General features: G+C 43.8%; 1 protein-coding gene across 11 annotated transcripts in view; it reads right to left on the bottom strand.

The window, feature by feature from the left end:
• The window catches only part of APBB2 (amyloid beta precursor protein binding family B member 2), a 330,575-nt gene that overhangs the window by 5,760 nt on the left and 308,908 nt on the right, over positions 1–15,907 (bottom strand). For all 11 annotated transcript variants that reach the window (XM_050947571.1, XM_050947568.1, XM_050947575.1 and 8 more), the window contains 5 exons: positions 13,282–13,396; positions 8,196–8,283; positions 3,945–4,028; positions 3,228–3,343; positions 2,157–2,336 (listed from right to left, as the gene is read on the bottom strand). In XM_050947571.1, coding sequence (XP_050803528.1) covers positions 2,157–2,336; positions 3,228–3,343; positions 3,945–4,028; positions 8,196–8,283; positions 13,282–13,396 — 583 coding nt within the window. The remainder of the gene's footprint in view (positions 1–2,156; positions 2,337–3,227; positions 3,344–3,944; positions 4,029–8,195; positions 8,284–13,281; positions 13,397–15,907) is intronic.

Genomic DNA, 15,907 nt, shown 5'->3' with positions numbered 1-15,907 from the left:
CCAGTGCCAATTAGACCAGTACAGTTACCTCCTGGGTCTTACAGATAACTCTCCTTTTAATATACCCCAGAATATTAGTCTTTCTTTACAACTGCATCACATTGTTAGCTCATATTCAATTTGTGATCTCCAGTAACCCCCAGATCCTCATCAGCAGAACTACAACCTAGTCAGTTATTCCCCATTTTGTATTTTTGCGTTTTCCCTTCTTATGTGCAGTACTTTCCATTTGTTTTTACTGAATTTCATTTTGTTGATTCCAGACCAATTCTGAATTTGAATTCTGTCCCCTCCAAAGTGCTTGCAGCTGCTTCACTCCAATATCCAAATCATCAATGAAAATATTAAATAGTAATGGACCCAGGACAGGCCCCTCTGGGACCCCACTAGGTATGTTTTCCCAGTTTGACAGAGAGCCATTAATAACTACTCTCTGAGTATGGTCTGCAACCAGGTAAGCACCCATGTTATAGTAATTCCATCGAGACCACATTTCCCTGGTTGGCTTATGAGAATGTCCTGTGGGACTGTCAAAACCCTTACTAAAAATCAAGATGTTTCACATCTACTGCTTCCCCCATTCACTAGGCCAGTAACCTGGTCAATGTGTTTGGCATGACGTGTTCTTGACAAATCTATCAGAAGTTCTCAGCCTATTTCTTTCTGAGTCCCCTCTCCGACCCCATGACCCAAAAAAATTCCATGACCCACCTGTATCACAACTGTTTTCCATATATAAAAGCCAGGGCTGGCATTAGGGGGTACCAAGCAGGGAAACTGCCTGTGGCCCCACGCTACAGGGTACCCTGCAAAGCGCTGTTGCTCAGGCATTAGCTTCAGCCTCAGGTTGCAGGGGCTTCAGCACCAGTGGGCAGCAAGGCTCCTGTAGTCCAGCCCCCTGTGGGGCAGCGGGGTTTCAGCCCAGCACCCCAGTGAGTCTAACATGGGCCCTGTTTGGCAGACCTCCTGAAACCTGTTAGCGATTTCCCTCCCTGCTTGAGAACCGCTACTCTAGGAGCTTACAGATTGATTGTTTAATAATTGGTTCCAGTATCTTTCCAAGTATCAAAGTTAGCTTGACTAATCTATACTTTCTGGGTCCTCCTTTATTCCCCCTTTTAAAAGATAGGTGCTATGTTTGCCCTTCTTCAGTCTTCTGGGACCTCACACCTGTCCTCCATGAGTTCTTGAAGATAACTCCTAGTGGTTCCAAGAATGCTTCAGTTAGTTCCTTAAGTATCCTAGATGAATTTCATCAGACCCAGCTGACCTAAATACATCTAACTGATGTAAATATTCATTAACCTGTCCTTTCCCTATTCGTGTTGCACTCCTTCTCCCTTTTGGTTAATATTAATTGTTACTATTATGCATCCAGTCACAACTTTCTTTTAGAGAAGCCTGAGGCAAAATAGGCATTAAACACCACAGCGTTCCTGCCCTTCATCTGTCATTAGCTCTCATTCCCCGTAAAGTTGTGGATCTACACATTCCTTCATCTTCTCTTGCTCCTAATGGATTTGTTGAACAACTTCTTAATGCCCTGTTATGGCTGTTCTGAGGTGTAACTCATTCTGTGCCTTAGCTTTTCTGACTTTGTCCTTACACGCTTGTGCTGTTCTTTTGTATTCATCTTTAGCAATTTGTTCATGTTTTCACTTTTTGGAGGATTCCTTTTTGATTTTTGGGTAATTAAAGAGCTCCTGATGGAGCTGTGTTATCCTCTTACTATTCTTCCTATCTTTCCTTCACATCGAGATAGTTTATTGTTGTGCCAATAATTGTGTCTTTGAGAAACTGCTCTCCTGAACTGCTTTTTCCCTTAGGACTTTCCTCCCATGGGACCTCACCTACGAGTTCTGAGTTTGTTATAATCTGCCTTTCTGAAGTCCATTATCCTTATTCTGCTGCTCTCGTGCTGTCCTTTCCCTAAAATCATGAAATCTATCATTTCATAATCACCTTCCCCTAAATAGGTAAGGTTGGGATAGGAGCATTATTTAAATTCTCAAAGATGTATTTTGCATTAAAGATATCACTTTTTACAGTTCTTTAAATATTACAGGGATTTACTATCGTAAATTTAGAATTATTACTATTTATTGAGTTAGTGAAAGAGCTAAGTACTACAGTTCACTTTGAAAAAGATCACTTACCATACACGCAGCCTGAACAGCTTCTGATACATTGCCTGCATTTGGTTCACACCAAAAAACATGGGATTCAAAATGCTGGTTCCCTGTATCCATAATGAAGGCAAATGTATGGGCATCCTTGCCCACTCCCATAAAGGACAGGAACCGAACACGACATTCCACCATGATTTGTTCTTCATTCTGGTTAGGAAGCAATGATCGCTCATTACTACAATGTATTCAATACAACTGTTTGATACATTTCATTTATGTTTCTAAAATCCCTGGTGAAACTGTAGCAGTAGTGCTGAACTCTTATTTATCTGTACAGCATTAGCAATGTGCTATGCGATGAACTCAATTAACCCTTCTAAAATACAGGAAGAAGAGAGACCAAAGCGGTTGATTGGGCACACCACAGATTTTAGGTTATTTCAGTTTAAAAAAGACAAGACTGTGGTAAGTCATAAAAACAAACAAACAAAAAAACAAAACAAGTAACAACAACTTATCCATGTTGAATGGGGATTTTACTCCGGGGACATAGCAGCAATGAAACAGACCTATTTCCTGAAAGTGTCACTCTACTGGTCTGCTGGGAAAATGCTTTGTATAAAGCAGCAGCACAAAACGGAGACTGAAAGATTCCTTGTACTTGCTAAATTGCAGAGGAGGACAGAGCAAACCTTAGCATTCAGGACTCTAGGGTTTAGGCTTGCAGTATTTGGGTCTCAAAAACCCCAGGAAAAGATAATGCTGATACTTATTTTTTTATACCTCAAACATTTACAATTATTTCTACGGATAGGTTTTGAAGGGGCAGATAAAACTGAGCCTAACAAAAGTGACCGGTAAGAACCTCGATATGCTGCCCTTTAACATAAAAGCAGAAGATGAATTGTAAGATTTTTTTTAAATCTCAATCTCTAGTAAATGGTCCTGTTGTGCACAGCTTACAGTAATGGAGGGAAATGTCAAGTGAAACAAAAGAATATACTCTAGTCCAAACAAAAATTCTATTACAGATCGGGACTTTCTAGCTTTCTGAGATTGCACTATTAAAACTAGTGCATTAATTTATTCCTAACTTACTCTTTCATTGATGACCGTCACAGTAGCATCAGCAACATTCATGGTAACTGGCATCCACTCCTCTTTGCTAGAGGAAGCCATAAGGTTTTCTATGGCACTGTTCAGCGTATCCATACCTAAAATGTAGAGGGAGGGAAAATGGGATTAAAAAAATGTATAAAATAACTACATAAAAAAAAACTAGAAAAACCTATTATTTTCACCTGGAAGCACAGAAAAGAAGTTGCCTTAGATTTCTTAGCTAAAAACATTCTGATGGAAAAAAATGACTAGCTCCTGCTATCCTTTATTTTTTTGTCACTTTGTAAAAACAAAAATAGATACCAGTTTTCTCCTAGGAGGCTTAAAACACTGGGACGGCAGCTTGTTCAGGTAGCACCTCACTCCAGTCCAATGCACTTATAACTTCTTTCTGACTTTTTAATTGTCACTGCGCATGTTGGGAGAGGGCGCTGCAAAGGGCTTTGTCTCAGCCGCCTTCCCAAAACATTCTGGCTGAGGAAGCACAAGCCTGAGTGAGGCCATGAGCACTAGACAGCCCCATTCTCTTCCTGTTTGGAGGCTTAGTGCTGACCCCTGTGCATTAGGAACACAGGAAAAGAGCATTGTTGCTCCTTGCACTTTTCTTTACCAGTGCATGTGTAGCCAGAATCTACCCCTTTTGAGATTTTATGTAAGTCCCTTCTGGCATCAGTCAGGAACAATGGTGTTACATACCCACTGGTTTAACTACAGGTAACATGCCCAAGTACTGGACGTGGAACTTCTGTACCAGCTCGGTCTTTGGTGTTGGGAAATCTACTGCATGGGAACAAAAAAAAAAAAAGAAAAAACCCAACGGCTGTTTATCAACATTCACAAGCAAGTAAAATACACCTTTATTGCACTGACAGAAGAAATAGCTTACCAAGTAATTTTACTCTGAAAATACTGTCTTGATTAAAATAGCTCTGAATTCCCTCTAGCTCATACATGAAGATGTTAAGTGATTTCCAGGGGAATTAAGGAGGAAGATGATACAACTTCCAATTCATGTAAAACTAAAAATAGGATTTTGTTCAAACCATTTAGAAAAATTTGCATGAATATGTCTCTAAGGTATGAGCATATATACAGGGCTGGTCTCATACCCAGCACAGTCATGTAAAATGTGGACTCTAAGGGCTAGATCCACAAAGGGGACGTTGGCTCAATGTGGCAACCTAACTTTGGGTGTCCTACCACATAGTAAAGCCCATAGCCCTGAGTTAGGTGCCTAGGCTATCTAGACAATGCATGGGGAAAGTGAGGAGATTGAGGGGTTATCTACATGGCAAGTTAATGCGCAGCAAGCCAGGGTATGAATCTACCACTAGGATTGCCAACTTTCTAACTGCACAAAACTGAACACCTGTGTTCCCGCTAAGCTGCGTGCTTGGGGGGCTGTGCAAGAGAGTCCAAGTGCCGCCCAGCTGATTAGCAGAGCACGCACAACTAGCAGCATGTGTTAAGGTGCCCCTCCCCCATGTTGCTCAGTTTCTCCTGAGACCCTCCTGCTGGCTGTGCAGAGAGGGTGTGGAGGGCAGAGGGTGTCCCCCCTCTCTCCTGATGTCAGCGTGTCCCCCCCTGACCCTGTACCCCATCTCTGCAGAGCTGGGCAGAGGGGACAGCCTGGTTCAAGAGGACCCCGAGTTGCTGTAGTCTGAGATCTGAATGGTGAGTGACTGAGTGCCTTTCTTAAAGTGACAGTGCACCGTTTCTGAGATTTCCCCAGCAGCTAGCTTACACAGTCTCTATTTCTCACATGCACACACACACACTTTCTCTTTCTCCCCCCTTCCCCTCCCCCTCTGATGTACCCCATCTGCAGAGCTGGGGAGAGGAGATAACAGGGCTCAGGACAGAGCAGGAGAGTTTTCAGCGAGGGTCTTAAAGAGATAGCGCACGGCTTTCAGCAGCAGTCAACACACACACAGTCTCTCTCTCTCTCACACACACACACACACACACTCTCTCTCTCTCTCTCTCTCACACATTCACCTCCCAACACACACTTGTATTGTTGTTGTTGTTACTTATTGGTACTTCCTGCAATGCACATCTATTCTCTGTAATTTTATTCTTTCAAAGTATTATTTTAGTGTTTTGACTGGTCTATGCATTTCGTAATTTTTATTTCTCTTACTCTTAAATTTAATTTTTTGAGTTTTAAAATGCCTAATTTGTCTTGGCTGGAGTAATTATCTCTCTGGTAACTTCTAAAAAATATATATATTATATTCAGGTTTTTTGTTTCTACTGGTGGCCCACATTCGTACATACCTCAGTGCACATCACAAAATGTATTCCGCATATCGATGTAAAAAATTAGAGGGAACATTGCTGAAAACTCTTGCCCCGCCCTTGCCCCAATGCACTGCCCTACCCCTTCTTTCAGGCTCCGCCACCCACTCCATCCAGCCCCCCTTCCTCAGTCACTCACTCTCTCCCACTTACCCACTTTCACTGGGCTGGAGCAGGGGGTTGGAGTGCAGGAGGGGGTGAGGGCTCTGGGGTGGGGCCAGAAATTAGGGGTTCAGGTTGCAGGAAAGGGCTGCAGGCTCTGGGGTGGGACTGGGCAGAGATGCTTGGGGTACAGGAGGGGGCTTGAGGCTGGGGCAGGTTGAGATATGGGAGGAGGTTTAGGGAGTGGGCTCCGGGAGGGAGTTTGGGTGTGGGAGGGGGCTCAGGGCTGGGGCAGTAGTTTGGGATGTGGGAGGGGATGTGGGCTGCAGGCTCCAGGAGGGACTTCGGGTGTGGGAGGAGGTGCAAGGTGCAGGCTCCGTGATGGGGCTCAGGGCTGAGGCAGAGGGTTGGGGTGCACGAGGGGGGTCGGGGTGCAAGCTTGGGGAGGGAGTTTGGGTGCAGGAGGGAGCTCACGGCTGGGGTTGGGTGCAGGAGGGAGTGTGGGTACTGGAGGTGAGTTTGGTTGGGGGAGTGGGGCTCAGGGCTGGGGCAGGGGATTTGAGGTGAGGGCTCTGGCCGGGCAGCACTTACCGTAGGCAGCTCCAGGTCTGTGATGCAGCAGGGCTAAGGCAGACTCCCTGCCTGCCCTGGCTCCGTACTGCTCCTGGAAGTGGACAGCATGTCCGGCTCCTAGGCGCAGGCGGCGCCAAGCAGCTCTGCGTGGTGTGCAGTGCCCACAGCTGCAGGCGCCACCTGCGCAGCTCCCACTGACTGCAATTCCCAGCCAATGGGAATTGTGGACCCGATGCTGGGGGTGAAGACAGCACACGGAGCTCCCCTGATCGTCCCTGTGCCTAGGGACATGCTGGCTGCTTTCGGGAGCTGCGCAGAGCCAGGGTAGGTAGGGACTCTGCCTTAGCCCCACTGCACTGCTGACCGGACTTTTAACAGCCCGGTCAGCAGCGCTGACCGAAGCTGCCACAATCCCTTTTCTATCACACATTCCAGTCGAAAACTGGACGCCTGGGAACCCTATCTACAACACACCAGTTTATTGCACAGTAACTCGCCATTTGGACACTGCTACAGAACTGGATGTCCTGGAGCGTGGCTTTGCATTCTGCTGCTTTAAAGCATAGTTTGGTAAGCTGCACCCTGGGACTTTCACTGTCCTGTGGAAACATCCCCCTGGCCTTCTACTGTGCAGCAAGCTGGTATGCTTTAAATTTGCACCCTGGCTTGCCATGCACTAACTCACTGTGTAGACAAGTCCCAAGAGGAGGATTCACAACAGCTGGCGTGCTGAGCAGAGAGCCATCTGAGCTAGCCAATAGGAAATACTGAGGAGAGGGGCAGGACTAAGCTCCTCCCCTCAAAGGAAGTCGAGCACCTAACTGGAGGCCAGATGAAAGCACTTATCTCCACTTTGGATTCACAGCCATGAACCCCCCTGGAGTTAGGCACCTAAGTCAGATCAGTGCCTTTTCAACGAAATAAGAGCAGGAGTAGCAGTGTCCCCCTCACTGCCTAATATAGCCCAGTGGTTAGAGCACTGACCCAGGATGTGGGAGACCCCAATTCAAATCCCCACTCTGACAGAGGAGAAGGGCCTTGACCCGAAGTCTCCCACCTCCTAGGTCAATACCCTAACTACTGGGCTATGTGGTATTCTAGGGTGGGCCTGTTTCAGTTTCTCTTGTTGAAAATGTTCCACTTTGTATGAAATACTTAAAAAGTCCCTGGAACAGGGACTGGAACCTGGGTCTCCCAGGTGGGCGCCTTAGCCACTTTTTGTCTCTGATCTAATGACTATTTACATGTTTCATACAAAGTGGAATAGCTTCAACATGAGAGATTGAGTCCCTTTGTGAATCTAGTCCTGTGTTTTTAAACCATGCCTATGAACGTGCCCTCTATGTGCCAGGAGAAACCAATGTCTGTGTGAACAGCTGATGCAAATAAAAAAACCCAACAACAACATAGAGGAGTGTGTTGAGATACTCAGTGCAGGCAAGTGGATTTAAAATATATACCCTGCATTAGTTACTGTGTGTAAGTCTCCTGGCCTGCTTTCAACATATCCACTATTAAGCTAAGAGAAAGGAACACAAAGCCATTTTTCTTTTACCCCACACTACAGGGTGCAGCACATAATTGGCTGGAAGATTTGCCTACTCAGCAGCCTCTGAAGCTCACGTTGATGCTGAAATTCAGGAACTGTCTGGATCTGCTATAACTCCTCTAAACCCATTGATTAATTGGAATAGATTTTGTTTTTATGCAGATCTGGCATATCATTTTGCTACTGAGGTGTGAAATTTACACATTTTGAAAGACCAGAGAAAATAAACAAGTTGCCGTAACTAAGCAGAACTGCACTACTGTCAACATTACCAATAAAAGTATTTTGCTGTACCATCATCAGATACGCTATCTAAAAGACACTGTTAGCCTTCCTTTCAGCTCGATTTTTGTTAAATACAACATTAAGGGACTGTATCTAAAACTGGACCACAATATAAAGTTAATTCTGGCACACAATACCTTGCAGGGGAACATCCAGGGTGACATTAGTCCGCTCTTGTAAAGAGCTGCAAGCCACAGCTTTAGCATTCTTCCGTTCAGCCATAATCTGGAGAAGACGGCAATAGAACAGCATTTTTTCCCCCAAGATATAGTACGGTAGCAATTCCAAGTATAAATTTACTCTCATTACACCCCTACCCTGGGAAATCTGCAATTAGTCAGAGTCCATATGACCAAAAGAGATACGAAAATTAATTTTCTTTCAGTTTATTTACAATTCTCTCTTTGCGGGACTTAGAGCTACAAGTGGATATGAAAGATACATGAAGTGAAAATGAGCAGTTTAAATGTTCAAAAACTGCAGTGAGGAACAACATAGAAAGAAGTATAAATAAATCTACACAAATAAAAAGTGAAGAGGCACTTGTCATCCCATGCACATTTCTGACCTACCTATTTACATATACCCTTCTGAGAAAAAAGTTACCATTGTGACCCTGGCTGTGTTGGAATGTAACGTACATGTTGTTTAGATTTTAGTAATAAACAAACTGCCATTTTAATTAAATTTTACAGAGGGGTCTAGTGGTCTGAGCACACGACCTGGAGGCAGAAACACCAGCTCTAAAATCATGGCTCTCACACTCGCTCCCTCTGCGTGATTCTTATACTTTGAGGTTGCTTTCTGTTTATGAGGCAATATTCATATCCTGGGCTAAATAAAATGAGAGCTGCTGCCGAGAGTCGGTTAGCTTAGGAATAAGGCCCTGATTCAGTAGAACAAGTCCATCCAACGGCATGTAAGAACGTACTTAATTGCTTTGCTGACTCAGGGCCATAACTATCATTGAGGGCTTGTCTACACCGGGGGTTTAAATCCACTCTAACTCAGGCTGCTTGACCTAAAAATGCCTGTGTACAAGCAATATAGTTTCTTTGAGTGCACTAACTCTACATTTATCACAAAATCTGGAGTCTTCTTTCAAGTTGGATGCAAACTTGGTTAACACGGTCTATTGTTAGTGCACACACAATGCTGCTTCACACTACTTTGGCAGGTTTCAGAGTAGCAGCCGTGTTAGTCTGTATCTGCAAAAAGAACAAGAGTACTTGTGGCACCTTAAGAGACTAACAAATTTATTTGAGCATAAGCTTTCGTGGGCTACAGCCCACTTCATCGGATGCATGTAGTGGAAAATACAGTAGGAAGATTTATTATATATATATATTATTTATATTATTTATGTATATAAAAACATACACAGAGAACATGAAACACACTAACGAGAGTGATCAGTTAAGGTGAGCTATTACCAGCAGGAGAGAAAAAAACTTTTTGCAGTGGTAATCAAAATGGTCCATTTGCAGCAGCTGACAATAACTTGTGAGGAACAGTGGGGGGGGGGTAATAAACATGGGTAAATAGTTTTACTTTGTGTAATGACCCATCCACTCCCAGTCTTTATTCAAGCCTAATTTAATGGTGTCCATTTTGCAAATTAATTCCAATTCAGCAGTCGCTTATTGGAGTCTGTTTCTGAAGTTTTTTTGTTGTAATATTGCGACTTTTAGGTCTGTAATCGAGTGGCCAGGGAGATTGAAGTGTTCTCCGACTTGTTTTTGAATGTTATAATTCTTGACGTCTGATTTGTGTCCATTTATTCTTTTACGAAGAGACTGTCTGGTTTGGCCAATGTACATTGCAGAGGGACATTGCTGGCACATGATGGCATATATTACATTGGTAGATGTGCAGGTGAACGAGCCTCTGATTAGGCCCTATGATGGTGTCACCTGAATAGATATGTGGACAGAGTTGGCAATGGGCTTTGTTGCAAGGATACGTTCCTGGGTTAGTGTTTTTGTTGTGTGGTCTGTGGTTGCTGGTGAGTATTTGCTTCAGGTTGGGAGGCTGTCTGTAAGCAAGGACTGGCCTGTCTCCCAAGATCTGTGAGAGTGATGGATCGTCCTTCAGGATAGGTTGCAGATCCTTTATGATGCGCTGGAGAGGTTTTAGTTTAGTGGCTGAAGGTGACAGCTAGTGGCGTTCTGTTACTTTCTTTGTTGGGTCTGTCCTGTAGTACTTGACTTCTGAGTACTCTTCTGGCTCTGTCAATCTGTTTCTTCACTTCAGCAGGCAGGCATTGTAGTTGTAAGAATGCTTGATAGAGATCTTGCAGGTGTTCGTCTCTATCTGAGAGGTTGGAGCAAATGGGATTGGATCGTAGAGCTTGGCTGTAGACAATGGATCGTGTGGTGTGGTCTGGATGAAAGCTGGAAGCATGTAGGTAATTACAGTGGTCAGTAGGTTTCCGGTATAGGGTGGTGTTATGTGACCATCGTTTATTAGCACTGTAGTATCCAGGAAGTGGATCTCTTGTGTGGACTGGTCCAGGCTGAGGTTGACGGCAGTGTGGAAATTGTTGAAATCATGGTGGAATTTCTCAAGGGCTTCTTTTCCATGGGTCCAGATGATGAAGATGTCATCAATGTAGTGCAAGTAGAGTAGGGGCGTTAGGGGATGAGAGCTGAGGAAGTGTTGTTCTAAATCAGCAATAAAAATGTTGACATATTGTGGGGCCATGCGAGTACCCATAGCAGTGCCACTGATTTGAAGTTCCTCCAACTGCTATCCCACACTCCTTTGCAGACATGTATGATTGACCTGTGTGTTTACTTGTGTCCCCTCCCACTGCTCTGGAGTCAAATTGACAAGATATCTCCCTCATCTGCCAGGATCAGACCATTTACTCCTGGATTCCAATATATTAGTGTTACAGCAATATTGCTCCAGCAGCCTCTACAATGTGCCTCGAACAGCTGCTTGGCACCATGCTGAGACCCTAGATCTCACTGCCATCTGGGGAGAAGCAGCAGTGCAGCAAGCTCTTGGGGTCAGCCACCAGAATAAAGATGTGTTGGTGGACACTGCTAGTCAGTTGTCCACAAGGGGTCACAACCAGGACACCAACTAGTACCAGTTAAAGAGCAAACAGCTCAGGAGACTGTACACTACAACCTAAGATGTAAGAAGAGTCTGGCTGTGGAAATATAACCTATCTATTTTTTGAGGAGCTGGCAGGATATTAAGCAATTACACAGCTATAAAGCCAAGGAGGTTGTGAATCCTGTGCACTGCTGCACCCTCTTCTCCCACCTCCTCCTGAGGACGAGCAACAAGAGTCACTGGAGGAAGAACACAAGCAGTGCAGTGAAGAGCTCTCCCTAGAAAGCCAGGATCTCTTCAGGACTCTGAGGGGTGGCTATGTTGGAAGCCAGCCCGATTCCCAGCCAGAAGCCAGCCCGGGATTGAGGAGGCAGATCCTATCAAAGGAACCTTGGCATGTAAGTATTGACCTTTACAATTTATTATTACACTATACTGCTGTGCTGATTTCTGTCCCAGTGCCCCATTTTGTGTGGATGGGAGCTAGAAGACTTTCTGAGTTTCCAGTTCCCACCTTCTTCAGCCCTCTCTGTCCCCCTCTGCCCCCCACATACATGTTCTCAAAATGATGGCTGGTCTGACAGGGCAACCAGCTTCTGTCTCATGGTAAAGCCGAAATGATCAACTGTTCACAAGCCCATGGTTTAGAGGGCACCTACCCATCTACCTGTTTTCCTCCTGACATCTGCCTTGAAGCTCCTGGCTCCCCATGAGGAACCAGGGAGCTGCCAGGACTCCAGGCACAGCGCTCCCTGTTGGGAGCTTGTGGAGAGGACGCAGCCAGACTCCCGGCAGTGGGCAGTTGAGAGCCTAGGGGTGCAGTTGGGCTACTGGCAGCAGAGAGCCAATAATCTGTGGGCAGTTTGGCTCACAGCAGCGACTATGTAAGGTGCTAAGAGCCTGGGCTCTCAGCCCCCCACACTGTCCTTCTTAAGTTGGTGGAAGTGCTCCTGGTGAGGACACGCACCACTGACAAAAGGAGAGTAGTGCGGAGAACCACCATAGCAATTACTAACAGAGAATCATAGAATATAAGGGTTGGAAGGGACCTCAGGAGGTCATCTAGTCCAACGCACTGCTCAAAGCAGGACCAATTCCCAACTAAATCATCCCAGCCAGGGCTTTGTCAATCCTGACCTTAAAAACCTCTAAGGAAGGAGATTCCACCACCTCCTTAGGTAACCCATTGCAGTGCTTCACCACCCTCCTAGTGAAAAAGATTCCCACGCAAAACGTAGACTACATCTTAATCTAAAAAGAGAACTGAGCTGAAAACAGGCCCACCACATTAGAGGAATTCATTAATGAAGAATCCGCAGTGCATCGTACACAGAAAAACCACCCATAAGAAAAACTGCAATGCTCACAATCCATCCCCCTCTCACCCTGACCCCCAGGATAACACATCAATGTACAGGTGATTGGAGTCCTTGCTAAGGAATGGAAAGGAATAGCCAGGGCAATGCTGTCAGGGATGCCTAGTGCTCCTCTTACTTTGAGTGTCAGGCCTGAAAAAATGCAGCTGTTTATGAACTCTGAGCCCTGGCAAACATGTGTTTTTTAAAGGGACACGATCAACTTGAAAACTAATGAAGTTTCAATAAGAGTTAAAAATAGTCTCAGGTACTACACTTGCTTCAGTTCCCCTGCCAATTTTTATAGTTTTTCAGTCAGACTTTCCTATTTTTTAAAGGCTTTACCACTGAAGGAAAGACCCACACAAACAGAGGGCACTGATTAAGTGACCATTCAGGGGAACAGATAATTTGTCAAATTCACAATGTAAACCAACTGATAACAAAGAAATGTCTATCTCTAAATCTCTTTCAGTTAAAGGAATCTCATGTATTACTTGAAACAAAAGTAGGTAAAAAAAAATTCAGAAAAAAAGCAATTTTTAAATTAGTGTCACTAACAGATTTTTCAGGAATTAACAACTAGAACAATACCATTAAATCTAAAAAGGTCTGTTTTATTTAGCCATGACACTATTCACCATTCCTATTTGTTTGCAATAATGTCTATTACAAGTCTAGGGTTGCCAACTTTTTAAAGGCACAAAACTGAATGGCCTTGCCCCACAAATTAGTGCTCTTATAGTAACAGTTCTAAGAACCATTCACGAGGTTAATGAATGAGTTGTTATAATCCACTTGCCTTAGAACAGATTTCGTGCAGACTTGTTGCGATGGCTTTCGCAGGTGTATCACATCGAAAGACGTGACATTTCAAAATCCTTGTGTCTTTGTCTCTTGCTACATAAGCAAAGTCTCTGTGCAGACAAAATTAATAACACATTATAAATAGCAGCATCTAAAAAATACTAAGTTTGGCTTTAATTTAAGAAGCATATGTCTGAGTCGTCAGAGAACATAATCAGTGGTTCAGCCAAAACAGCTACATCAACAAATAGGCACTAACTTGACACCACTGCATATCCATGGAACACATTACCAGCCTCTGATGCTTATTCTCTAAAGAGCTCATTGCAACTTTCAAACATTCAAAACTCATTGCGTTTATAACCCATAAATCCAACAGCAATTGTAAATGCACATGGAAATTTAAAGAATGAAGAAGAGGGGAAATATTGTGCTTTTCTGCAAAGATTCAAATTCAGCTTCTAAAATAATAGTAAATAAGACAAGCACTAAGCAAACTATCTGAAGAAAAGCTGTATTTCAAAGAATTAGAAAATGCTTAAAATATGCAGACAGGAATTAGAAATATGATTGCATCAGGGAGATGTGTGCCTGCTGAGCTTCACTCACATTAACTGACCTAAATTTCTGACCTTACTACTTTTTCAAACATTAAATAACTTCAAAGTAAATGCCCTGTAACAAAAAGATTGTTAGCCTAATACTAAGCACTCACACAGTATAGCATGGCTTCAGAGTGCTGAAGTTCTAATTCAACCTCACAACCATCCTGTTGTGGCATTTCTGTTTACCCATCTTACTGGTGGGAACCCTGAGGCGCAGCTGGCCCTGCAGTGTAGGCAGATCATACAGTAGCAGGACTAAAGGGATGGCAGACACAAGTGGCAAAGCTTTAACTACCTTTCTCTGCAGCCTCCCACCCACTTTTTTTCCCCTCTCATCATGTGCTTCCCCCTCAGCACACAATCACTAGCCTTTGCCACTTAGTCAACAGTCCCTGCCAACTGCAAACTTCTCTCCTGTGCCCCACCCCCAGCAGATTGGCTGACTAGAATTAGACAAGACATGGCAAGCTGACCTCCAATCATTCCATCAGTCTGAAGACACTCTTCAATGCCTTTTCCCTCAGAGGAAGGCTGATGACAAGTACTCCCACTCAGAAGCTCCACCATTAAGAAGATGGACAAGGAGCCCCATATGGGAAAGTCTAATCCTTTTTTGTTAGTGCACACAGTGGGCCAAATCTTTAGCTGATGTAAATTAGTGAAGCTCCCTTCTGACTCAGCATCTCACAAGTAAAACTGAACTAAAAACTCCAAATAGGTTGCATTCATCAGGCCGCAAGGTGAACTGAGGGAAAGGGGTATATTTAACTATGCTATCTTTGAAAAATTATTAGCTATGGAAAAAATGAACTGATTATTACATAAAACCATCATGACTTTTATATCCTGTAAGGAAGGGGGCTGCACATTAATCAAGCCTGCTGGTGCAGCCCTGAAGGGTTTGTAGGCATCATGTTTGTAAACATTTAGGGTCCCCCAGTCACCCAAACACCTTTATTAGTGCTGGTTGGTACTGGAACAGTAAATAAGTATTTCTAGACTTTCTGAAACTCTGGAGTGTTTTTTAAAACTACAACCTTCTAATTTCCCACCTTTCAAGCATTTTTGTTTTTTTACCTACAATTCCAGATATTTTGTATCTTGTTATAACAGCAACATTCTAGCAGTGCTGTTTTAAATGAATAGATATGGATTTACAACCGTAACTCTATCGTAGAGTTTCTGATTAGACACAAAAAAACAAAACACGAGGAGTCCTTGCGGCACGGTAGAGACTAACACAGTTATTTGGGCAGTCTCTAAGGTTCCATAAGGGCTTGACTAACACGGCTACCACTCTGAAACCTGATTAGAAACAAACACTCTACCTCCCTCTCTCTTACCTTCTCCCCGCATTATGGAAAAAAGATCACTGGTAATGACTATGCCCCCAACACTGCAGAGACAATGGATCCCTGTATGCAGCTCATTGCAGGATTAGGGTCTACTCTAATGGAGTGCTGATTTAAAGGCTAAAATCTGTGTTTATATGAATTTAAAATGCTATTGAAAGCCATCTGCTTTACCATTCCATGGCTTTACTATTTACTTCAATCAATACTATTCCTTTGAGGTCTTATAAAGTAGTGATGTATGAGCCCTCTTAACAAGCGTATCCTTGGAAGAGTATCCTATGTTTTCACTGGGTTGTTTACATAAATAAGGCCCTGATTCTGCAAACTGCTTTGCACAGCACCTAAGCAGAGCCCAATAGAAGTCAGCAGAGGTCTGCACAGGCTCAGGGTCCACCCATGTGGAGCAGTTTGCAGAATCAGGGCCAAGAAAGAGCATTAACTTCAAGGACTAGCACACGTATTCTCAAATACAGAACAGATCTGTGTAGTGCCTTCTGCTATGAGTGAAGTTGGTCAGTTATCAGTTATTTTCTTATAAATAAAAAGGAAATACCTAAGTGACATAACCTTAGTCCCAGATTTGGACCTTAGCGTCCAAAATGTGGGGGTTAGCATGAAAACCTCCAAGCTTAGTTACCAGCTTGGACCTGGTACTTGCTGC

The sequence above is a fragment of the Gopherus flavomarginatus genome, chromosome 3 (genome assembly GCF_025201925.1).
Source record: "Gopherus flavomarginatus isolate rGopFla2 chromosome 3, rGopFla2.mat.asm, whole genome shotgun sequence".
Classification (NCBI taxonomy): Eukaryota; Metazoa; Chordata; order Testudines; family Testudinidae; genus Gopherus; species Gopherus flavomarginatus.
This window is presented reverse-complemented; position numbering and strand designations above follow the sequence as displayed.